The sequence below is a fragment of the Cyanistes caeruleus genome, chromosome 13 (genome assembly GCF_971803275.1).
Source record: "Cyanistes caeruleus chromosome 13, bCyaCae1.hap1.1, whole genome shotgun sequence".
NCBI lineage: Eukaryota > Metazoa > Chordata > Aves > Passeriformes > Paridae > Cyanistes > Cyanistes caeruleus.
In genome coordinates, this window is record NC_141713.1 from 8,740,118 (window position 1) to 8,765,308 (window position 25,191).

Genomic DNA, 25,191 nt, shown 5'->3' on the forward strand with positions numbered 1-25,191 from the left:
AGAGCACCAGATATATGTGCAGCTTTCCACTTATTCACATGAATAAAATGCAATAAAATCTACTGGCCTAACCCTGCTTTTTTGAATTAAAATAAATTAGTAATTAAAAGTCTACTTGTAATGAGGACAAAAATATTCTTGACTGCTTAGATGACTAAAGAAGTCTTCTCTTGGTTGCTTATTAAATATAATTTCCTGCATATTATAAAATTCCAGAAACTCAGGCCAGTGTCTATTTTCAGTGGTATAAATAGATTTGCTAAGATTTTATTCCAATTCTCTGAGTATTATGCAAGCAAAACCCCCTCTTTAATAATGTATTTAACATAAGCTATTATAGGATTGTTTTCCAAACCCAAATCTAGACACATTTTTCATACTTAGCTATTGAACTGTGGCCTCAGTTTGTTGAAATAGCTCTTCAGAGGATACTGCATCGTATTTATTGTTATCCCATTCTAATCACCCCCCTCACAGGCATCAATATTTGCAGGCTGTCTGAAAAGAAAGCTTATACTGCATTAACAGGAGGATATTCATCCCTCAACACTCGAAATTAATCAGCAAAAATGTAATTACTAAAACTACAATAAAAGAAAGGAAAAAAAAATAATAAAGAAGCTTTCAACTGCTTTTTTCTCCCTCTACAATCCTGAGCTGAAGTATCAGGAGTGCTTAGCAAACACACACTTCCCTTAATCAGAGGTGCAAATGGCTATTGGAACACTAAATTGATAATAAATAAAAGTACCTCTGCCCCAGCAGCCTGGTATCCTCTCGTCCTCGTGAGCCTCCCTTCGTACTTGAGCACGATCTCCTTGGCCTGCCTGCACGAGAGGGGAGGCTCAGTCTCCACACTGATCACATCTCTTACTCTGCACAAGCAGCAGCTACAAAGGGCTCCAGTGCTCTGAAATACAGCCATGGGCTGCCCCACCATCAGCCCCTAATCCAGGCAGGGCTTTTTTTCTCTTACTGTTGAGCTTTGTACTGATATTTTAAAACCACTCAGATTTTTGTCTGAGAGAACTCGGCATTTGAGAATTTGACTGCATGGAGGGTTTTGTGTTCCTCTAACTTTTTTCTCTGTCCTTTTGTTTCAAAGGCTTTCTTTTAAAATGGTAGAACCCAAATGAGTAAAATAGCAAGATCCCTTTTACAGTCTGGTAATCTCCTGGATACTGACACCTCCTCTGCAGGTATGGAGTAGCTGTCTTGTGAGATTCAAAGAGGTGCACGTTCACCTGGCCATAGACAGTCTTTGACCTCAACAGAAGGTGGATTGGGACCACCAAGATCTGATCAAAAGGAGCAGGAAAGCAGGAAGGCACAGACTCTGCCTAAGAGAGAAAAACTTCCCTTTGCTTTCCAGATTACACAAGGGCTCTTGGTAGGGTCGAGATTCCTCATGGCTGCATTGCCATCTGAGCACCATACAGGGTTTTGAGAGAAAATTCCAGATGAAAAGGGCAAACAAAAACAAACCCAAGCATCACACAGATCATGAAATGAAAGACCTTACACAGGTGGCCCAAAGAGTTACTCACACGCTCTTTCATTGGAAATCTGGAATTATAATAATTGAAATCCTAAACTGTAAAAGATATTTTTACTATACTAACCATACTTTTTAAACTTAAAAGTGTTCCAGTATTTACTGCATTTACAATATGTTGCCTGAAGATATGACAATCTTCTGTTCTCATACCATGTAACTACCTTAAGAAGGCAGGCTGGTTCTTCTTTTTGGGACACAGTGAAACAATTTAACTTAAAAACATATTATGGAGCATTATCAACAGTCTTCCTTTAGACAAGTGAATATCTGGCAGTCTCTTTTAGTAGTTAATAGCCAAGGCATGATTTCTTGCTCTCTTTTGTGCTGTGATTCTCTAAAGAATCCACAGGCATGTGCTGGAGACAACTTCCCTTACAGACTGTCCACCCAGAGGCTGCTGCCTTCAGCCAGCCTTCAGATCATCCCAGAGCATCCTCATGGAACACTTCCCTAGCAGCTCTAAATCATTCCTGTGCTCAAACCCTTCCATCTTACACTGAAAATCTCCTGAGGCTGGAGGAACTGTGACAGTCAGTGAGCCTGAAAACCTCTGTGCAGGCACCTTTACCTGAGCGCCCGCAGCTTCTGCCTCATCGGCCACGGCCGGCAGCGGATATTGGACATAATCTCCTTCTGGTACTGGATGTTCTGAAAGATCTGCTCTGGGTCATGGCTCTCAGCCTTCTCTTCACCAGTGTCATCATCCGAGTTGCTGGCAGCCCACGAGAGGAAAAAGGAGACAGGTTATTCCCGTTCGCATTCCCAGCAGAGCGCTGATTGCGCAGGATCCAACCTATTACAGCACTGTAAGAACAGGGAGCTAGGAAACCCACATGACCTTATTGTTCTAATGTTGATTAATAGTTTGGATGGTTTCCCCATCTCCAGGACATACATCTTTCCTTCCCCACCTCTTGCTCAGTCACTTATGGTCAGTCATAAATTATTCCCTCTCCTGACCATGAACCCCAGTCTTTCTTCTCCAAGCATTTCCAGCCATTCAGCTTGCACATCATGCTAGCAGGACTCTCTGTATATTTTTTCTGGAACTAAGTGCTGTCTAAACATTCCCAGAAAGAGCAGATAACACTAATTGATTAATCATACCTATTATTTGTATTTCAATAATGATAAAATATTTTATTGCAAGAATGAGGAAAGCAGGAAAGCGATTCAGTTGTGGACACCATTTAATCCTATTCCCTGCTGAGGGGCACAGGGGTGTGGGACCCCACATATCCAGAATTACTTCTGTGAAAAGATTCATGTGCTTTGATAGATTTCCATGGATGATTATTAAATCATCTGTTCTGATGCTGTCACCACATTTGCTAAGCTACAGCTCTTGCAATTCCCTGTTGGTCTATGAAGCAGCAGCAACATTCATTCTTACAGAGGCTTAGGTCTAAAAACCTGTGGGTGACTGCTTTTCCCTGAATGACATGAAGGGATCTGAAGTACTGCAGCAGCCACCAGCCAGGAAGTTTCCCAATTGTATTGCTATGTATTTGATGGGAAAGTTTCCTGCAATTTTGCTGAAAAGGAAGTCTTTTAATCACTTAGAAATAAATCATAACCTAAACAATGTCATAGAATAATATTGGGGGGACATATTTTGTCAGACCACTAATGCATTGGTTTGCAGTCCTGTCCCTTCAGTCACAGGGGACATTCAAGGGAAATTTTTAATTTCATAGGAAAAGAATAGCAGACTTCTTACCATGTTATACCCTGAAGTCTTTGGAGTTACTTTGCTTTATATATAGTGTTTATATTTCAGTATGAAATGTGACTTTGACAAAATAAAAAAAACCCCAAGGACGTTTGAAATAGATCTTAAAATACAGAAAATAATTTTTCTCATGCTCATTTCCATGCTACCACACTGATACTCAAAACAGACTACCTTCTCCAGTCTGACACACACTCTGCATGAAAGGGAAAAGACAAGATCCCAGTGCTGTGCCAGGTAAAGCAGGGGTGATCCCTTACCTGTGGGGTGGCTCCTGGTAGGTGTAGATGCCAGTTTGCCTCTTCACCGTGCGCTGTTTCTTGCAGGACTTGGCAGCTCTGAGCGCAGGGGAGCCCGGCGCTGCTGCCATGGTGCAGGTGGGACTCTGCTGAGCTGGGAGGCAGCTTGGAGCTCGCTGCTCAGGCGTCTCAGCAGCGGCCAGACGTTATTAAGCAGAGAGCTGTGAGTGCTGTGGAGCAGAGCATCACTGCCTGGTGCTCCTGGCTGGAGGAGCCTTAAAGCCGCAGCACAGGGCAGCCCCACCACCGCCCCTGCAAGCCCAGACCAAGGTGGGAAGCAGAGCTCAAAGGTGGCCCAGCTGTGACCCTCAAGTCAAATTTTTCTTGTTGTGGCTGAGGGCCATCCCTCTGAGTGCCATCCCAGCACACTGCACTGCCCCACTTTGGGTGCTGTCTCCAACACTCTGAACAGGCTGTTGATGTCTCTGCTTCCTGTGCTTGAGACAAGGCTCTTGCTTGGGAAAAGCAAGATGGTTTGTGTTTTGGCCTTTAGTAACAGGGAAACATGCAAAGTCATTCTCACCCAGGGCTTCCAGTTTTAATGGTGGAGAGTCCCCTGACACCCTTTCCATGGTCAGCAGCAGCACAACCTCTCTGCCAGTATCTCCATCATACTGGGCTTGGTTGCCAGGGTAGAATAAACTGCTCCAGGTCCTGCTGGGGCCAGAGAAGAAAACTGTCAGTGTTTTCCTCCATCATAGAAATTACAGATGTTCTGGTCCCATTGTTAAAACACAGCAAAATAGACCAAAAATACTAGATATTAATAGTTCCTGCAGCCATAATTCGATGCTCAGAAAGCAGGAGTGAAAGGAAGAGTTTGCAGAGAGTTTTTACTTGTTGCTAACTTGGTATTTTCTCTCCTTAATAGCTCTGCACACAGTGCAGCAACAATTTTGATTGCATAAATCAATGGTCTGTTGTAGTTAACTTTTGTTTGCAGTGTCTGACAAAAAGAACATTTAGTTCTCTCTTCTAAATTTCCTGTAGAGAATACAGGCTGCTTTTTCTCTCTGTCCTGAATTAATCTAAAATATTGGCACTTGGTGGGAAGTTTTACTTTTTTACTGTCTATTGTCTTAGACTTATTTAGTTGAATAACTAAAGGGCTAAGTAGTCACAAGCCTTATCTTTTGTTGCATTATTGAAAGAGTAAGTCCATTTGGTGTAATTCAATTTCTGAGTTGACAAGTATGGACCAGATTAATTTGATTCTGCATTTCGAAAACGTATCTCACAATAAAGCCCAGAGTTTGCTTGCAGGGTCTGGTTTGAAGCCTCCCCAGAAATCTGGGATTTCCATTAGCACAAAGCAGAATGCTAAAGAAATGCCCCTATTCAGAGTTCAGCTGTATTTTGCACCACAGGATGTGTCATATGCATGACTATTAAAGCCTGCTAAAACCTCACTGTGTGAGGCTTTTTCTGTGAGCTGAACTCTCTAGTCCCATCTTCACTCTAAGCATCTCTTGCACCCACCTCTTTTACCCATAACAGAGACTAAAGCCTCTGGACTCCAGTTTGCAGCTTACCATGGATGGATCACAGAAAAAATTACTTTTTTCTGTACTGTGTTTTATTATTTTTTATTTGCAATCTGTAGAACAAAGGCTGTTAGAGCTTTGACATCTCAGGCTTTCTGTACCATTCCTAAATCCACAAACCTCTGAATGGCTTTCCTATTTGGCTTCCAGTTCACAGGACAGAGGACACATCCCACAACCCTCTCTCTCTCAGACCATTCATCAAGTGAAAGCAAACAGCCAGAAGGAGTAGATATCATCCCAGAAGCACATCTCCATTAAAAATCTTATCGCCTCTTCCCAGCTGGAAAAACAAAAGAACTATTCTGGATTCAGGAACGCCCTTTAGAGCTTTGATGCTCAGAGAACTGCAAGCACACCCACATCACCACTTTTCTTGACATGGCTCAAGATACATTTTCAATTATAAAATTTAAAAGCAGGAATATGCTAGTTCAAATGTCCTTCCTTGGCTGTAGTTATTTTCCTTTGCATGTCAGCCAGTGGCACAGCACTGGGGGCCAGGCTCTGTGCCTTAGCTCAGGAGGATAAGTGCCCCTCTAGTCAGGCCACTCTACCACAGACCATTAGCTCCTTGCTTATTCCAGCTATGTGCACAAACATTAATCTCATGTTGCAGATAAACACTCATGAAGGAAATACCCCAAAAGGCAGGTTTTGACACAATAATGGCCTGAATTTCCCAGAAGACATAAGCTAGATCTCCAAAATCTGCAGGAGAGAAACACAGATATCTCTCCTTCTGTACTACCATTCCTGCCTCATAGTTTTCCTTGAGATTTTACATGTCATACTTTTTCATCTGAAGGAGCCAGAGTGGAGAGATTAAAATCTAACACCATCTATAGTTCCTAGAGATGACTCTATTTCACAAATAAAGCAGCATCCTTTTATATCATGGTGTTAGAGCACTACCAAACCCATTAAAACACTGCCATTACTGATTTACATGGATTTAATTGGCTAGTGTATCTTTACGTGTCAATGAGGCAGACAGATTTTGTTCCCCTTTGTTAGAAGAAAGCTGAGAGTATAAAAAAAAAACAAAGGGACAATTTAAGCCTGACATTTATACAGCTCTAATGGTGCCAGTGCTTGAGGCACATACATCATATGAAGTTACTATCAAACACTAAAAGCACAATGGGCAGCAAGAGACTTATGAATTCCGAGCCCATCTGACAGAAGGATGCAGGGAAAACAGAAAGCAGGATTCAACAGCCCTGAAGTTGGCAACATCCTCTGTTGTCCATGATCCCTGCAGTAGCTTCTTTAAGGAATTCAAGCGTTAACTCAGGTCACAGAGAGGGTTTTGGTTTTGCTTTTCAACTCAGCCAGCAATTCAGCAACCAGAACACCCAGCTGCCCATTTCAATATGCTCTATTGAATCCAGAAACCTATTTGGGTTTGTTTTAGTCTAAGTGAACACTACAAGGGTTATAGATTTGATTTCAATTGCTATTAACAGGATGTAAAACAGGACATTAGCTTTTTACTGCAAAACTTTCAGCTCTCTGTGTGTAATAGGAAGACTCACATTTGATCCATAGGATCATTTTGCATTTTCAAACACTTACCCAGGAAAAAGCTGGGCTGATGAACTCTGCTTACTGAAAATTCAAGGAAACAGTAGGCTTTATTCTTTCCCATATACTCTATTCCCATAGAGGTAGAGTTTAAATTTTACCCATCATTCCAGCGCTGCAGTTCAACAAGGGACCTTTTCAAGATCTCCCTGCCTGGGAGATTCAGAACATCACTGATCTCAATTTCAAGGTAAAAAATCAAGAAAGGGACTAGTTTTCCAGTCATCTTTGTAAGAAAAAGAGATTATCCCTCCAGATCCTTAAGTACATAAAACAAAGGGGGGAAAAAGCATTTGGAAACACTGACCAAGACAGCTTGTATATCTAATGTGAACTAATTATCAGTAGTGCTGAAAACATTCACAGAACCCAGTGACAGGTAATGATGCTGTAGAGCATCCAAGTTTGTGTGAAAACATTGAAGCTCCTCGTGGCTAGAGGACCTTTACTTGCCGAGCTGAAAGAACTAAGATCAAAAGACGCCTCAGTTAGACTTCAAAGACAGACATTTCATTCTCAAATTACAATCTCAGTTCACCTGTTTAGTCCCCAGAGGAAACACAGATCTGCAGCTGCACATAAGTGCAGTTATGGGATTTCTAGGGTAACAGTGCCAAAGCCATCCTTTTCACTTACTGAGCATAAAATTGATCTACTGAGCTCTGGTAAATCATTTGCTCCCCCTAAGATTGTTTGGACAGTCTAATTTCATTCAGTAGGTTCTGCTCTTCAATTTCACCATGTTCATAACTCTTGCTGACATTTATCACACTTGGATCAAGGGGAATGCTCCCATTGTAGTTTAATTTTCTTTGTGAATTCACAACCCACATAAAAAAAAATCTCCATTTAAAAAGGTCCTCCTGTGCAGTTAACTGATCTTACAGCATCAAGAGATGACTATTTTTATTCTTGGATGAGTATCATGACTATTAAAATACACATTTCTGTGACAGAGCAACTCACAAGAGAATATATTGAAATCAGGAAATTTTCAGGAGTGTTTAAGAGGCCAATGCTAAGACAGAGGCTAAGGAAGAAAACCAAGAAAACAGCCAAGCCAAGCACCCTTGGAAGGACAGAACAGGCGTGAACAGCTTTTACAGCCAGTTCAGCCCTGCCCTGGCCTGCCTGGCTCACTGTCCCTGGGACTTGAGGCTCTCTACTTTCAGGTGGCAAAAAAAGTAATTAGACACCATCAGAAAACCGATTTTTCAAGCTGCAGCTTTTCCTGCTGTGAGGAAATCAGTACTTTGTGCAGCTTTGCCTACCCAGCAGCATGACGTGCATCCCACAGACGTGTGCTTTTCACCAGGGACCTTTTTGAAAGCACTGTAACCAAATTATTGTCCAGACTTACGTGAGTCGTTACAAGCCAGACCTAGGGGCCAGTGAAAGTGAAGAAGATAATTTTAGATTATTTAATAAATAAATTTAAAAAAAATATAAAGAGAGAGAGAGAAGAAATTTCTCATTTCAGAAGAAGGGAGGAAGAGTTCCAGGAACTGAGAAATAACTGAATATAGCCAGGACTTTCCAGAGTGATGATATCTGGGACAACCTTGCTAGTCCAAAGTCTGGAAGAGGTGGGATGTATCCGGAGCAGACATCCATCCATAAAAATCTATTTCTAATTTCTTTTGGTTTTGTAACATACACTCAATTTCCCAGGGTAAAACAGCACCCTAATTTTAGAGGGTTTGGCATTGGAATAGTAAGATTAGTTCACCTACATTTATTGACTAACATCTTCACAAAGGAGATGTTCATAAAAAATGGGCGAGGAAAATCAGATGAGCTTAATTCACTGCATAAGGAATGTTAGTAATTCTATTACAACCCAGGAGGTTGTTTAGGTACATAATACTTAACTCATTAGCAAACAGTAATCATCATTTGTTCAAGAAAAAAACACAAATGCAGCTACTCAAATTACTGTCTGCAAAGAGATGAGTTTATTCCTCTTGCTCTCCAGGATATTGCATCAACCCTGTACTTGGGAAAGCTGGGGCTGCCAGGCTGTGCTTACATGATCACCTAAATTCAGCACCTAACACATTAGTTAAAAAAAATAGATCTAGAAATAGATCAAGAAACTATGCAGGAGAAACTCTGAAAGTGTAACAAAACAAAAAAGAAAATCTTGGGAGACTTCAAAATATTACACCCTTGCAGAAAACGATTTTTAATATTCTTCACACAAAGACATTGTGTTACTGGCTAAATGCTGCAATAACTCAATGCAATAAAATTGGTCATTTCTTCTTACCCTACCCCAAAGACACACCTCTACAGCTAAAAATAATGATGTTCAGACTGGTATTTATTAAAAGCAGGCAAAATGTTATTAATTTTGTACAGTCTCAGAAGCACTGTGCTGCCTGAGCTTACTAAATTTCAGGTGACCTTGAAAGTGTCTGAGTCACGGGCAGTTCAAGCTGCAACCTAAACAAGCATCCTAAATCTTGTACATTGTCACGTGCTCATTATCTGGACTTTGTACTTTCCTACCACTGAGGGATTTTCACATAAATTACACAGGAAATGAAGCAAAATGCAATTACAGTCTCCAACAGCTCCAAGGCAGATAGATAGCAAAGGCATGCAGCACAGTTCAAGAGTCAGCTTTCAACAAATGTCACCTATTAGGAAGAATCTAAATGAAACATATATCACTAAGACTCCCACTTCTAAATTATATCATTATCTCATCACTAGGATAAGCAGTTATAAGGTTACAGTGATTTCAAATAATCAGCTTTCAAACAGATTTCTCAAAGGGACTTTTCATCTCTGCTTTTACACATCACCATTTGGACTTTCACATATACTAGAAAATTCTATTATACTATATTAAATTGAGTTATCCCAATGAAAACATCTCTAGTAAGGTTAACCCAGACACTTAATAATCCATTAGCACCCTCTCTTTTTCAGCATAACAAGTTTTCTCATAATAGCTTTTCAGTCTCAAAAGGAAAAGACACAGCTATAGAACTTCTGAGTGTTCTGAATTGATGGGATTCAGCTGAACAATGGGAGCACTGCAATAATGAATAAAATCATATTTTTTCCCCTGCCTTCAGTGGATGGTAAATCAGCCCCACAGCCTTTGCATTAACTGCTCACAGGAGCAGGTCCTAGGAGGCCACATGGAACACTCACATCTTCAAGGGAGGATCCTTAATCCATTTTTTAAAGGGAGGATCTCAGACTTTTTTGTTGCTTGCATTTGTGTGGGCTTTCATGTGTTCTACACTCAGTGCAAAAGGATTAGTAAAGTAATACAAAATGCAGTTTACAAACATTAGGTAAACACTAACAAAATCTTGATACATATATTTAAAATAGTTCTTTCTTCCCAGGATCTCACCTTGCAAATACCTTTATCTGCTGCTGAATTAATTATCACTGAGGTTATGGACATCAAGTGTTTGAGGCCAAACATTACAAGAAAAGCCTCAAATCATAAAGCAGTGAAGAGACTCTCTTAGTTACTGTGGTAATGATCTCCTTCCTGCCAGCACACATTAAACACACGCTGGTTTTTGTAAGTTCATCTATTGTGTTCACTGGTCTCATGGTATGTTTTATTTCCTCTGTAGGTGGAATGTTTTGAGAAAGCTCTTTAATAGCCAGCATGGGCTTTGCTAAATTAACCCGTCGAAGATTTGAGATGTGCTATGAAGATGCACATGAGCAGCCTCTGAGGCTCAGCTCCAGCAAAACAGTTTAAATCTTAATAAGAAAATTATGACTCACAACCTATCATTAATATTTAGCTGTTCATTATTATTACACAACAAAGTCTGATTTTTTTTTTCACTCCCCTTTCTTGTATTTCCTGCTTATGGTGTAATCATTAAGTTCTCATTACAGTATTGAATTTTCACACTCTTAAACAACACCATATATTCTTAAGGTTTTAAGATGTGCAGTTTTTTCACGATTGAAAAATGTTTTTAAAGTGACACCTAAATGCAGAATAGATATCAACAGAATGAAATAAATTTTTTTAGGTTTAATTAAATAAGTGCAATCTCTTCACAACACATAAATCATCTTAGCTGTAACTAATTCTGATTTGTTTAATTGGGTAAGTGGTTTAAATGCTTAAAGAATTAAACTACACCAGCTCCAAGGTAGGAAGATTTTTTTATTTAATTCAGCCTGTGCAGACCTTTAGATTAATACTGTATTTCAAAGCACATAAAGGTGAAGAAGAAAACAGAACTACCAAAAATATTGGTTTATGGTTTAATTAGTCCTTTCAGGATGTGTACTTGTTTTTAAACAGATAACATATCTATCAATAGGAAAGAAAAATTACGAAAGTGGTGACAGCTGGAAAAAAAAACAACCAAAAAGAACATGAGTGAAAGTTCTTATAAAAAGTCTTACTTTTTATGAATAAAAGGATTTTCCTTCAAGGCTCTGTTTCTTTTATCACACAATGACTCTTCTGCCATCACAAACACAGATATTCCCTTCAGTCTGCACAAACACCAAAAGCTCTTTGTCTTACCTTCACCCTGGAAGGGCTGCTGTGTTAGTGAGGACGTATCAGCAGTTTATTGGATAATGTTCTGCATCTCCTGCTGGTCCTCAGCCTTTCCCTTCCGCCTGCTCCGAGTCAAGCATTGCCCAGGGTGAGGCTGGAGGAAGGCAGAGCCCCTTGGGAGCTTTGCAGGCCTGAGGACAGGTGAGGACAGGCGAGGACAGGTGAGAAAGGTGAGGACAGGTGAGGACAGGCGAGGCCAGATGAGGCCAGGTGAGGGCAAGTGAGGGCAAGTGAGGACAAGTGAGGACAAGTGAGGACAGGTGAGGACAGGTGAGGAAGGTGAGGACAGGTGAGGAAGGTGAGGACAGGTGTGGCCAGGTGTGTCCAGGTGTGTCCAGGTGAAGCCAGGTGTGGGCAGGTAAGGCCAGGTGAGGCCAGGTGAGGCCAGGTGTGGCCAGGTGAGGCCAGGTGAGGCCAGGTGTGGCCAGGTGAGGCCAGCACCCTGCTGCTCTCTGCAGCCCAGGTGTGTGTGTGTCAGGAACCTGATGCATCCAGGGGGCTCGGTACAATGAGAACCCCTTCACCTGCACTTGATGGGAGGTTAAGAGTGCAGCCCTAATGCTGAAGGTAAACTGGAATTGCTGGCCTCAGTTAAACAATTAATTTCACATTAATTTGATGCTGTTTCTGGACCTGGGCAGAGGTAACAGCTATTCCCGCCTCTTATTGCACGTATAAGCATAAATCTCCGTAAAGATCGGTGCTTCCAGGAGAACTTCCAGGGCTCAGAGCATCCCTCTGTGCTGGAGGATCCTGGCAGTGAGGCAGTTTTGGATTTTTCCCTGCAGAGAGCCGAACGCTCCACCGCGTGGCCAAGCTGCTCCCGCCTACACGGCTGCTCTGGGTTAACGGGTCCCTTTGGGAAAGGTGTTACACCGCCAAGAAAATTCGATTAACTCTTGGGAAAGAAGCAAAAAAACCCGTCAAATAGATGCTCCTGATACAGCCACATCTATCTGGTTTGCTTATAGAATGTAGGGTAATTCTGTAATTCAGGTTATCAGCTGTGGGAAGCTGAGACAAACCCATCACAGGAAAATGATGTAAAAGTCCAGAAGCAGTTACATTCCCACTCAAAGTCCATATCAGAGTTTAAAAATCAAGGACCATTCTTTTCATTTGCTAATAAGGTGTAAGCAATTAATAAGGGAGAAAACCCCCAACTATATATTATGCAAAATGCTTTTATTATCCTTGTTCCTCTCTGAGATATATAAACTGCACCACTTTTTCAGTCAGGGTTGGGGTTTTTTTCTTTACTTTTTAATATCAGAAGTATTAAGAATGGAATGTTCTTTAACCTTTTTGCTTAAGTGAACTTTTTAAGCACTACTTCTTCAGTGTAGTATAAATATTCAGTGCCACATAAAATGTTTAGTATCTGCAGGTGACTAGAAAAATAAATATTATTGTTATTAACATTTATCAATAAAAAACCCAAAAAGAAGGGCTATTCAGGCTCCCATTTAGAGACATAACCTTTTGCTGAAAGGTGAAGTTCTCATAAGTAATTAGATGGTTTTGATACTGAAGAGAGGCATCTGATTCTGAGTAATGTTTCCTAGAAATGTGACTTCATTTTCTAATTTTCATAAAACTAATTTCTTTCTTCTCGTAATGATGAATAAGAAAATCAATATATAGGAAGTGTCAGAACATAAAACAAACTTGGAGTGCAGAGCATGTGATTTGTCACATTCATAGTCCTTTTTGAATGAGGTAAATGAAAGATTTGAAACAACAATGATATTTCAAGTGCCAGAGCATACTCCTAAAAATTACTTTCTCAAATTATGAGTATAATCCACTGCTTACTTATTGTGAAAAGTCTCCTTGAAATAAAATTAAGCATTCAATACTGAGTTCTCTGCTCCTCCTGCACACCCAAAGCAGACAAATTATGTAAAACAAAAGTTTTTAAGTACAAGTTCACATTTAAGTGTTCTGTTTAAGCACAAGAAACTAATCTGATTTTCTTGTAACCTGATTTGAAATTTGTAACATGATCTAAAATGAAGAAACCAGATCGATGAGATTAAGAACCTGTACTTCTCTTAGGAAAATAAAAGCCAACAGAATAAATTTATTCACAGACATGCAGAGAGACAAAACAACTGGAATCTGAGATGAATGTAGCTAAACAAGATTCTGTCATTTGAGATGACATACACTGATTTCCTGGAACATTTAACATCAATGTGATTTGCTGTAGATCAATTATAAACTAAGAATACCTGAAAGGGAAGGGTTCAAGTCACTGGATCATAAATCTTCATTTTAGAAGGTAAAATTTCTTCAGCACCCATTCCTGATGGTCATATTCTCCCTGTGAGCAGTGCAGCACCTCGCAGGAAATTCTCTAGTGGGAAGAAAAGTCAGGGCATGAAAGCAATGCCTAAAGCATTTGTCTCCTGGTTTGGGAAAGTGCTGCAAAGCACAACTTGATAGAAGTGGGAAATGTAAGGGTGCAGCAACCAGGCAGCAACAGGAGGGACTGGAGGGGAACAGTTCAGCAGAGCTCCAACCCAGTCTGAAAGGAATTCTTCTGAGACATTGCTGTGATAAACAGACGTTGTCTAAATGTCCAGATCTCAGAATACATAAAAGATTATTTAGCAGTGAGTTTCACTGGTTGTTCATGGGCCATGTGTGTTTCAGCAAATAACACGAGTGACACACAGAGAGAAATTATCAGGTGAGGAAAATTATTGAGTGATTCCTAGGAACAGAAGTTATAGGGGAAACATTGAGATGCCTGAAAAAAACATTTTTGAAAACCCAGGTATCTACATCAATAATTATTACACCTCTGGTAATTACACTTTGATTTAGCTTTCATATTTCATCCCACACCTCAGATCTGGTTAACACTGCTTAAACAACTTACGGTGCTTTTTTACACATACATAGGTGGTTTGGCTATTTAATCCTTTTCATTGCAAGTTCAGCTGTTGGGGATAATAGTCTCTGAGCATTTAAATGAGTTCTGCAATAAACTGCAATTCCCTGATCCAACAGCAGGAAAAAAGATTTTTTTTTTTTTTTTTTATCCTTTTCTGTGTACACATTCCTGAAGCACAGTTGAGAGAAGAACTTCAGTGTGGGACCAAAGACAGAGAACTTTAGAAAGCAACAAGGCTACAGTTTCTGCAGCTACTCAGCTCTTCACCTTTTGCCATGACCTCTCATACATTTAGGACACAGGCACTTGTCCTCACCAAGAAATCATGTCCACTCTGCCCACCAGGCCAAGGAAACAAGGTCATTAAGAACCAAACCTGAAGACTGGAATCCTCTCATTGCCAAGTGAATGGTTAAACATGGCCAGCTCACCTGGGAATGGTGATGGTGGTGGGCCATCTTGCTAGGGATCTGCAGGAGCTTCCCCTAAAGAATTCAAAGAAATTGTATTCAGTGTGGTGAAGGTATTTCTACCTGGCTGGGTGAACAGCCTGTGAAACCTTTGTGTCCCAAGCTGCTGGTGAATCACTGGAAGCAGAAAGGGAAGCTTTGCCTGGAATATTTAACTGCACCTGCTGGGGCACAAGGCTGACTGCTGGCAGTGATATAAGCATAGTCAAAAGGCATTAATAGCCCCTAGAAAAGAGTCCGTGAAGTGAATGGCCTGTACCTCCATCGCTTGATCCTGTCAGGACAAATCAGCTTGCTTGGTCTCTGCCTTTCTGTAAGCTGAGTAAACAAAACCCTCAGGAAAATGATTGCTATTTCCAGTGAAATGAGCAGCCTTTCTTTCATTGATTTGCAGAGGAAAAAGCTGCCAAGAGGACATAGAGAGGAAGACAGTCAAACAGTTATGAAAAAGGAAATACTGTCCCCAAGTCGAATTTGGCTGGTTAAGTTGGCAGGATGGGATCAGTAAGGGTATAATCAGAGAGAACAGAATAACAGAAGGCATCTGAGTCGACGGGAGGAGGGAGCAGAAATAGACTGTTCAGCCTTGCAGCCTGTTGGTGCTGCTGTCAAACACGGCAGCCCTTCCAAGGCTCCTTTGGGAAGTCGGGTGCTCTGCCAGGACACGATAGATGGAGCTCCAGCATGAAAGGGACCTTCAGCTGCTCTGCAGCCAGTGCCCCAGGCTCTGCTTGCTTGCTCCTGCAGTAAGTCTGTGATGATTAGGGAGGGGGAAAACGCCCAGGATTTGGATGTAAGTGAAAAATCACCCCCCAGTATTTGCAGTCACTACTCGCTGGCATGTGCTGCAGGACTCTGCCCACTGTGCCCCAGAAAGAATTGATTGTGACAAGGAAACCAAGGCTGGAGATGAGCCTTTCCCAGGCAGGCTGTGCTGCTGACCAGCTCAGTGTCCAGCCTGGCTCTCCTCAGTGACCAGGCACAGTGTCCCCACGAGATGGCTGCAGAGGCTGTGGCATCACAGTGAGCACACAGAGCCCTCAGCCAAAGGGCTCAAAGCCCCTCAAATGCATGTGGCCACTGCAAGAAGTTCCTTCCTTCAAAAGTGCAAATCCTTGTGACATTTGTCAAAACATCATTATTTTAATTTTTTTTAATGGAATTTTATCATTTGCCCGGTTTTTAGATTTTTTTTCCCTTCCTGTTTGGTATTTTGTTCTGCTTATTTTTTGGTTATATGCTCCACACAATTCAAATGTTCAGCACCAGATTATATTTTCTTTCTGTTCTTTTGAAATCATTCTCTTTTTTGGGGGAAGTTCTTTTGAAGCCTCTGCATCTCTGTTTTCTGCAATTAGCCTTTTTGTGTTAATTACACTGATGGTCAAACCTCCCATCTTTCCCATGCTTGGCTGCCATTCACTGCTCATGGTGCCTGTTCACTGCACCACCCATTCCTTTCCATTTTGGATTTCTTGGCAACTGGCCGTGCCATTTCCTTGCTTGACACCAGCTGTGGGTCTTAAGCTCCAATTCAGCCAAGGAACATATGCATAATTCTAAACACAAGCTTGAGCAGGAAAAGCTTGGCTGGTCACCCAGCCCTGGAAGTGTTGCCCTGACAAGGAAGAACAACAGCACCTAAACAGCAACCTCAGCCAAGGACTCCCACTCCCTCTGAGTGTGAACAGCTGAAATCCAAGTTCTACCTCATCTGTCTGAAACAGTTTTAGCATGGGGAACACACTTTAGTCCAGGGAGATCTACATGCCTTTTTGATAATTGTAATTTTCTGAGGCCTGAAGGATATAGTGCTGATTTTAGCCTGGAAAACTCTTCTGTAACAGATATTAAATATCAAACAACACAGAATCCCTTTCTTAGGCTATAGCTAATAAAAGCCTTAGTTTGGAAAGTCCCACAGAGAAAACCTACATATGATTTCTCCAAAATCCATCTCTATCCCACTCTAGGTTGAACACTGGCTCATTGTAAGGTTTCCCTGCCATTCAGAATTGCTACACTTGTTCAAATCCATTTAATTATGCCAATATTGGAGCAAACTTTGGCTAAACAGTAAACCAAAGCCTACCTATTTCTAACCAGCCTGGCTTTAGGGATGATTACTTACAGATTACATCTCCTTCTTGCCATGAACCCACTTTTCAGACTGATTCTTCTAAAGTTTAAACAAACAAAAAAATTTGATGCCAGCCTCAGCCACAACCTCAGCAAAAAAGCCAAAAACTTTTGCTGTTGTCAGTTTTAATTTTCTTCTAGATCTAACAAAATATCCTATTTTATCTTTTAAATGGGCCCAACCATTAACCAATTAAAGAAAAAAAAGAAAATATACCATCACACTTATATTTAGAACGTTTGGGTTTTTTACATCCTTTTTTTTTCTGCCCCAAGAGGGAACAAAATTATTCAGTGTCAGACTTCCACGGACCTTGTTCATCAGGAAAAAAAACCCCAAAACTCTGGTCTAAATTTCAACCATGAGTAAACCTTCATGGCCTCATCTAAACCCAGTTCCTTAATTTTCATTATTACAGTGTCTGCAAAGTATGTGAGTCACACAGATATGCCCTTTGGATAAGGCCACAAAGACTTTGTTCTAAGCCCTGAATGTGCACATTTAACCTTCTGAAATCAATTCACATTGCCATTACTAGTTGTTGTTTCATGCTTGTGGATTTGAGGCTTGGCTCTTATTGGAGAGTTGATTGATTAATTTCAACATTGCAAAAGTCTAATTTAGCCAGGGGGACATTTCTGGAGTTCAATTTTCTAACTGAAAACCAACAATAAGAGTACATTAAAATTATCTAATTTTGAACCTCTGAATCTTTTCATGAGAACTTGCATATGGACATCTTTTGTATTTGTTTTTTAAGAATACTTTCAGTCATTGTGTCACTGAAATTAGACATGTATATGATTTTTCCTCCTATTTCTTATTATAGAATCTAAAAGGGGTTCTCTTGTAGCTTGCTTGCAATTTAAAACCTCTAAAAAGTGTGAAAATTAAGACAAAGTTGAGAGACCCTAAAACAAGGTCCAGAATATACCATGTATAGTTTAAGGTTCTAGAACTGGGTATAAATATATGAGAAAAATGCTAAACCAGGCAAAACTGTTTATTTTAGAAAGATCTCATTACTGAAGCAGAAAGAACAGTTAATCACTTTGCTTCTGTTTCCCTGGGAAACTGTTCCATTAATGGCATTTCCCACCAAGAAAAGTTAGCACTTTAATAATATTTTATTTGAAATTAAATCAAACTATGATCATTTGAAGAGTGTAATATAATTGCAATTCAATCTCTTTTCCATTTTCCCTTCTAATTTAATTCAATATGTGATAAAGAGTGTGAAAATCAGAGGGGGTGGATTTTTATAGTTGTGAGAAAAGAGTAGGTAGTTCTAAATATTTGTGGAAACTTTAAATCTTGAAAAACTAACATGAAAACATGGAACACTTTCATGTGCAATTCAAAATCAGCCTTTGAGGTGAAACAAAGTGCCCTGCAACATTCTAAGACTTCTTTTAAAAGTACTTATAATTTTTATCTAGGCTTGGGAACAAAGGAAGCTGCAGATTTCTCAATAAACACAGAGATATGAAGAAATTATAACAGCAGATGATGTATGAGAAAAGTTACTTCCCCTGCTCAAAAAATTAGTATTTTCTACCTTTCACTGAAGTGCTGTAATGATTGGCTGTAGAGTTTAAAAAAACCTGCTAAGAAATAATTTTATTATATATATATATATATATATATATATACATAAGAAGCAATTTCAAATCATCAATGAACCGTAAAATTTTTGGAATTCTGAAGTAGGATTTCTTTTCCAAATGATGACACATGGATTTTAAATATTTGTAGTAAATTATTATTAAAATATATTATGAATATAAACATTACTTCTATATCCATTTGTTTTAAACAAAAAAATTATCTTGCATGTATTTAATTTTTCTAAGTGTGACATTAATATTAGCATATCTGTATACTGTACAAAATTTTGGGACTAACTGGAATATTAAAATTACAATGGAATTGTATGTGTTCATAGCACTTATGTCTGTTGTCTGAAAGGGCTGTATCAGATATTTTGAGCAGACTAATCAAGTGTTGTAGGCTTTTCTCGTTATCTCTTTTTCTAGATACTGCTTTAGTCATGACAAGTGACATAACAAACTGAGCACTGAACAAAAGACAACTCTTGGACTGAAAATAAATCTTGTCTAGCTGGAAAAAAATCATGCATTGAGAGTAATTCCTTCTCAGGACAGAAATGTAAACTGATTTCCAGACAAGAGCAGTCTCGGGGATCTCAGTTCTGGGGGAATCCTGGGAGGGCAGCAGGGTTATGGGTGAGGAGTTTGGGATGTCCTCCACAGCACTTATCTCCTCCTCACGTTGTCTAAGAAAGCAACATCTGTCTCTTCCTCTGACATGGTCAGCAGTGCCCCAGAGGTGGTTAACTCATAGGATCCAAAAAATAGCTGTACAAGAAGAAAGAAATGCACTCCATCCCTTATTTGGCTAATTAAGGAGAAAACTGATCTTAGCAGCTTTGAGAAAATCCAAGACAAATTTAAGCATCTGGTATTTTCCACTCATCCCTTCATTTGTGCTCTCTTGGCATATGAGCTGTGTTTCTGGCTGATTTCCACTACAAGCAGAGAAGAGAAGAAGTCAAGAAGTGTCCTCACTTTCCCACCATTCATCCTCACTCTTTTCCAAAAAAACACTGATAAGAGCAGAGTAATCTCTATGGGCATCCAAGCATTGTGGGACATCTGACTTTCTTCTAAAAAATTTATTCTATATACAGTTGCAATGATTTTGACATATTTTCTCCATACATCAAATTAGTTGGAGAGTCTTGACAGCTCTTTTGGCAACTCCTTTTCTTGCTGCCTCCTCAGCTACAAAAGGCTGTTTTTCTTGTCAACCCTAGTTGCATTTGCAAAAAAAAAAAAAAAAAATAGCCAGGAAGAGATTGCCAACAAGTCAGCAAAAGAATAAAAATCTTCCCCCTTCCTCTATAAATATTTTTATGTATCTACATTCTGTACAAATAACTTTATGTTCCCACATTTAACCAGGAGTTGCACTCATTACCAAAAGAAAAAAAAAAAAAAAAATCATCCAATTCATCTTCAAAATGATGGTGTGTGAGAAACATTCAGCCTCTTAACGGAGCTTATTTGACTTTGCTTTATCAGGAACATAAGTTTACAACAGCAGATGACCAAAATACATAAAACCTGTTTCTTGCACAGGAGAAATACAGGTCTTGCATGTGTTCCCATAAAACAGTTCAGCTTCAGTCAAGCAAAACTACAGTGAAATGTAGTTTGGGGTCTCATGATTAACAGCAGAAGAAGAAATCAGAGCAATATAAATTACAGTTTGATCTCCAACATAGACAGTTTAATAGGCCATGATTTAGCAAAGCATTTAAGCAAATGTTTAAATCCCATTGATTTAAGTGGGATTTAAGTGCATATTAAGTACTTAGTTGAATTGAGGCCATACTGTGAAGGGACTCTTAGAACCAGGAAAGCACAGTAGGCTTTAGGGATCTTTATTTACAGCTCAGATGTTTAACTTTGCAAATTTGGCTTAGGAACCTGTATAATGCAAAAAGGAGCCAAGGACAGACTGCAAGAACATTTGGCTGCCCAGGGTCACTTCAGGATAATGCAACATACCAATATGGGATTTAGTTTCTAAAATGCTTTTATCCTGAAATTTACCACATATAATTTATAATTAAGCTGACTTGCCTTAATGTGTCATTCAGCACTTCATTGTAGATACAGATTTCTGATGCTGCCAAATTTCTTGTGCTCTCATTTATTTTCTCATTTTTCCCTCTCACTTTTAACCCCAACCTTCTGGTTGCAGGGTGAGGAGGAGGCATATGGCATTTGCTGTTTGTCAATCAACTCTCACTGCAGAACTAGAAACATAAAAAGCTAAAAGCAACAAGTGTTTAATCCTGGAACATGAAAATGTGTTTCCCTAAGAGGGGATCAAAACAGATATTTCACTTAAAGGAGCTCTGTTAAAATGATATAATTTCTCTCATAGGTGTATCAAAACTGTGTTGTGCCTATATGGACCTTGCTAAATATTGTAGGTGTAAAAAAATATTATATTGACTATAGGGTGACTTTTAGTTATCTTTTCTTGACCCCAGATCTTATCTGACTCTTATCTAACTTATTAACTCTACTGACACTATTGCAGAAGACTGACCTATATCTATTTATCTTGAAGAGTAGGAGTTTGCTTTTGGGGACATTAATTACTCTTGTCAGGTTTTCTTTTTGGGAATCAGCTTATTTCTGGAGAGGTCTGGGAAGCTTGGTTGTCTTGGCCTGATTCCAACCAACAGGAAACAGAACATTATGTCATGTCCAAACACTGCATTTTGTAGGGAAATAAAGACTCAAGGTTTTATGGAATCACCTAATCATATATTTAAAAAAATTACTTTTGAAAGAAGCTCTTATGTAGCAGTATACCCTGAGACTTAGAAATCTTCTTGGCACTGTTTTTATGGCAGGTCCAAATGACAACATGATCAAATTTTAGATATGTAAAAAAATCTCTTTAATTTCACTGCTCGGGCTTGGCTGATTTCTAATGAACATCTAGTTGTATAGATAACACTGTAGAAATCAATATTATTCATAATTCCATAAATAAATAAATAATAAAGAGTATTTTCTGTTAGTTAAGAGGGATGAGCAATGTTTTCAAGGCATTTAATTTGCTGCAAAGGGGAAAGTATCCTAGCAAAAATAATCCCTGATATATGAAAATTCAATTTTCAGATTTGTGCTGAACAAGTTTGTGATAATGCTACAAGTAAATCTCACCCTTTCCTGACTCCTACCAGGCAGTAAATTTTCAGAAGATTTTTTGTTCCAGAGAGGACACAGAGATCCATTTACAGTACAGCCACTACAATCAAAGTACTTACAAGTACTCACCCAGTTCAAAAACACACAAGTGCAAGGCCAGATTAACTACATGATAAACTGACTTTTCTGTCACTGCATGCACTTTTGCTGGTAATTAAAGCCTGATAAGGAAGTTGTCTCAGCCATGGAGAATCCTGAGCTCTGTGGTGCCTGTGGAGATGAGCACACAGCCTCAGCCCCACTTGCTCTCACCTGTGTGCAAAGTGCTCTAATGCCCTCACAGAATTGCTCTGGTTTTCTTGGAACTGTGCTAATCCCAGCTTAAATCCCAGGACACAGCAGTCTCTGAGCTGAGGCCAAATGCATTTCCAATGATTAGTAGATAAATTAGGGAAATACTGAGCCTATTAAAACGAACGTACTCAGGAATGTAATAGGATAGTGAATTAAATCATTCCTTTCACACTGATTAAACCAATAAAACAGGATGATGGTTCGTGCTCTGAAAGTGAATTACCTGACATTTCATCATACAATCTGTCAGAAAACAAAGAAGAAATAGTAACTAAACTTAGAACAACATTCAGAACATTATGGCTATTTTAAAAACAATTGGTGTTTCCACAGTAAATACCTCAAAGTAAATTTTTACACAACCCAACGTGTAAATATTTACAATGGAAAGAAGCTTAATTTTTCTTCATTCTCAATCATGACAAAACACATTTGTCTCATTTACCCCCTCAGCTGAATCAAACGTTTTTGATAGTAGTATAATGTGGCTACAAAAATCTACTTTGGGAAAAGATTTAAGTAAACAATTAAAGCAGATTACTTTTTCAGGAAATACACTAGATGTTTCCAATTCTCTTTGTTTTCACTTACAATCCCCCCAAACAGTCCAAATTCCCAAGCAGCAGGAAGTAAATAGTTTGTGTAGCACACTAAAACAGTGGTTCTGTGCTGGAGGGGGGAAAAACTTATCAATTTTTCAGTAAACTTTCTGTTCAGTATATTACTACACTGAGCCAGTGTCAGTTTTATTCCAAATTTATGTTGGAAGTTGTGTATTTTAACAAAATAAATGCCAGAGAGGCTGTTCTCATTCAGAAAATACAAATTAATATCCAATTTCAATTAACTGTGAAGTAGGAATCTCAGGAATTGCAGTAGGTGTGAGAATCTCGTGCCTGTGGAGTTGAAATACTCTCAGCAGTCACACCCCAAATGTCTTTGGGGTTTGTTTGTTTGTTTAAATGACCATGTAAGAGCTTAACGATTCAGGACAAATGTCAGTGTCTCTGTTTAGGGGGTGAAATGTGGGACTGATGGGCTCTAACCAGGGCAGCTGCACTTGGTTTGTGTCCTATGGAGAGGCTCAGTAAGAGAAAAATCTCAGGCACTGAGGTCTGCCACTGCACCCTGTGCTCTGCCCTCTGCGGAGCTGCCAGGCTGTGAGGGGAGAACTGAAGCAGCATTTATAGGATGTGTCTTTTTCAGACCACAGGAACCCTGAAATACTCGAGCTAATGCTCCACAGGCCGGCAGAGCCTTGGAAGCCATCCAGCAGTCCCAGTGGAGAGATCAGGAGAGATTAATTTCATCTGCTGCTCGAGTCAAGTATTCTGCTGCAGGGTAAACCAGCACTTTTTGACCTCACCCTGGTAAGAGTCGACTGTTCCTGGTACCAGAGTTATTTTAACACAGAGAAAGGCTCCACTGCAGGTTTCAGAGCAGGCCTGCTGCTCTCTGGCTTTCCTTGGCTTTGTGATTGTCAGTCTATCACCTCAGCAGCAGCCAGGGCTCCTGGCAGGGGACAGCAGCAGGCACAGGGGACACGGGGCAGTGTCACACCCCACTGCCACACTGGGACACGGCTGGGACTCACCAGGGACGAGACTCCTGAAGGAACGTGCTGAAAACCCAGCTTGGCCTGGGAAACTGATGGAGGAATCATCCCAGATGAGAAGGGAATTTACTGAAGGAATTGTCCAAATAGACTGGAAGGCTCTAAACAATGAAATACAATGTTTATTTCCAGCATCTAGGGGATATATATATTTATATCCCTCAGCTAAAAACTCAATCCTTAAGAGAGGAAAGTTATTTGGTAAAATCACCACAATAAACCAGAAAGAGTCACTGTATCTTCAAAAGCCAAGCTATTTTCAGGCCAACAAAGAGAAAGATTTTGAATTTTTAGCTATAAATATTCAAAATATTCCATGAAGCACTTTGAGAACCCCCTAGACATGGCCAAAAGTCCAGGCCTGACAGCTGTTCCTGTTTCTGTCACATTGGCATCAGGTGTTTTTCTGTAATTCTCCAAAGAAACCTTTGCTTTGTCCTCCACAGCTGTGTAAGGTTTCTGAGAAACAATGCCACACACAACAGTTTTCCCTGAAGTTTCCTCCATTTTTATAGGTTATGCTTTATGGTTTGAACATACTGCAGTAGACTTAAAAGGCAATTATTTCTTTCAATGTCCTACAGGTTTTATACCAGAGCTGTGGTTCTATTACAGACATTTCTGCTCGTCTCAGTGCCAGTTGTAGCTTACTTGCAGAGGGCAGAGTGTGTCCATCTGAATTCCTGCTGATAGTTAAGAATAAAGCAACTAAATTAAACAAGTATCCTTATAGTCAAACCCACAATAATCTCTATAATTATCTCTTTTTATCTTTTTTGTTTTTCCATAATAGAACAGCAAAAGACCAGGACTTCTCAGACAGTAATAAGAATCAAGAACAGAAAATAGGATCAAATATCTTTGTTTTTACCAACAATTTTTAGGCTCAGAGACCAGCAAGTCTGTGGAAAAGTCAATACACAGACTTGTGGGCACCATTATATAATTTCCTGTTGCTTTTCCAAGAATCCCATGATCATTTAATGTGGCACTTGCAGGAAATATATAAAAAGGAGTATTGAAGACAGAACTGCAGCAGTGTGATGACATCAATACAAATGCAAATATACACCAACCAGAGATTATTCCAAGAATGTTATTAAAAATAATCAGCTCTGTGAACTCTGGGAGCCCATGATGGGTGTGCCAAAGTAGCCCTTTGGAAGGCCATTGCCAGCAGAGTACAGAAGGCACAATCCAATAAGTGAGGCCATTCTTTTGAAGAAATGCTAAGGTTGATACATAACCAATACCTGAAGAACCACTCAGATCCAAGTATGGCAAAACAAATAATGAAATGAGTACAAAACCACAGGACCTGATGTTTCCAGAGGCCTGGGGAGATGCCCATTTGTCCAGGTGCAGCCAGCACAAAATATTCTCAAAACACACAATTTTCCTCTGTGCCAATCATTCTATGGAGTAACAGCCTCGAGGCCTGACACCTTTAGAGTTTTACTTGCATTTGAGGAATTGAGGAGGGGCACCTGTAGCTCTCCCCAGCCCCAGGCAGGTCCAGCAGCCCTTTGTGCCAGCCTGGCACTGCAGAAACACCCAGGCCAGCAAACCAAGAGGGAGGACCAGTATTTGCAGCAGTACAGCAGCAGCAGAAAGCAGGGTGGAAACTCCAGCTCAGGCTGTTTTCATCAGGGTTTAATCTGTGCTAGCACAGTTA

The 25,191-nt window shown here is 39.9% G+C and overlaps 1 protein-coding gene across 2 annotated transcripts in view; it reads right to left on the reverse strand.

Annotated features, from left to right (window-relative positions):
* The window catches only part of TMC3 (transmembrane channel like 3), a 37,557-nt gene extending 17,812 nt beyond the window's left edge, over positions 1–19,745 (reverse strand). Inside the window, exons 1-8 of one of the 2 annotated variants that reach the window (XM_086849551.1) lie at positions 19,535–19,745; positions 14,615–14,668; positions 13,516–13,640; positions 11,246–11,412; positions 4,113–4,243; positions 3,551–3,759; positions 2,127–2,270; positions 752–827 (exon numbers count right to left, since the gene is read on the reverse strand). In XM_086849551.1, the coding sequence (XP_086705677.1) occupies positions 752–827; positions 2,127–2,270; positions 3,551–3,660 (330 nt within the window). In that variant the 5' untranslated portion in view covers positions 3,661–3,759; positions 4,113–4,243; positions 11,246–11,412; ... (1 more) ...; positions 14,615–14,668; positions 19,535–19,745. Of the gene's footprint in view, positions 1–751; positions 828–2,126; positions 2,271–3,550; positions 3,760–4,112; positions 4,244–11,245; positions 11,413–13,515; positions 13,641–14,614; positions 14,669–14,912; positions 15,622–19,534 lie in introns of those variants that run through there. The other variant, XM_086849552.1, reaches the window with a different exon arrangement.
* Between the last annotated feature and the right edge of the window lie 5,446 nt (positions 19,746–25,191).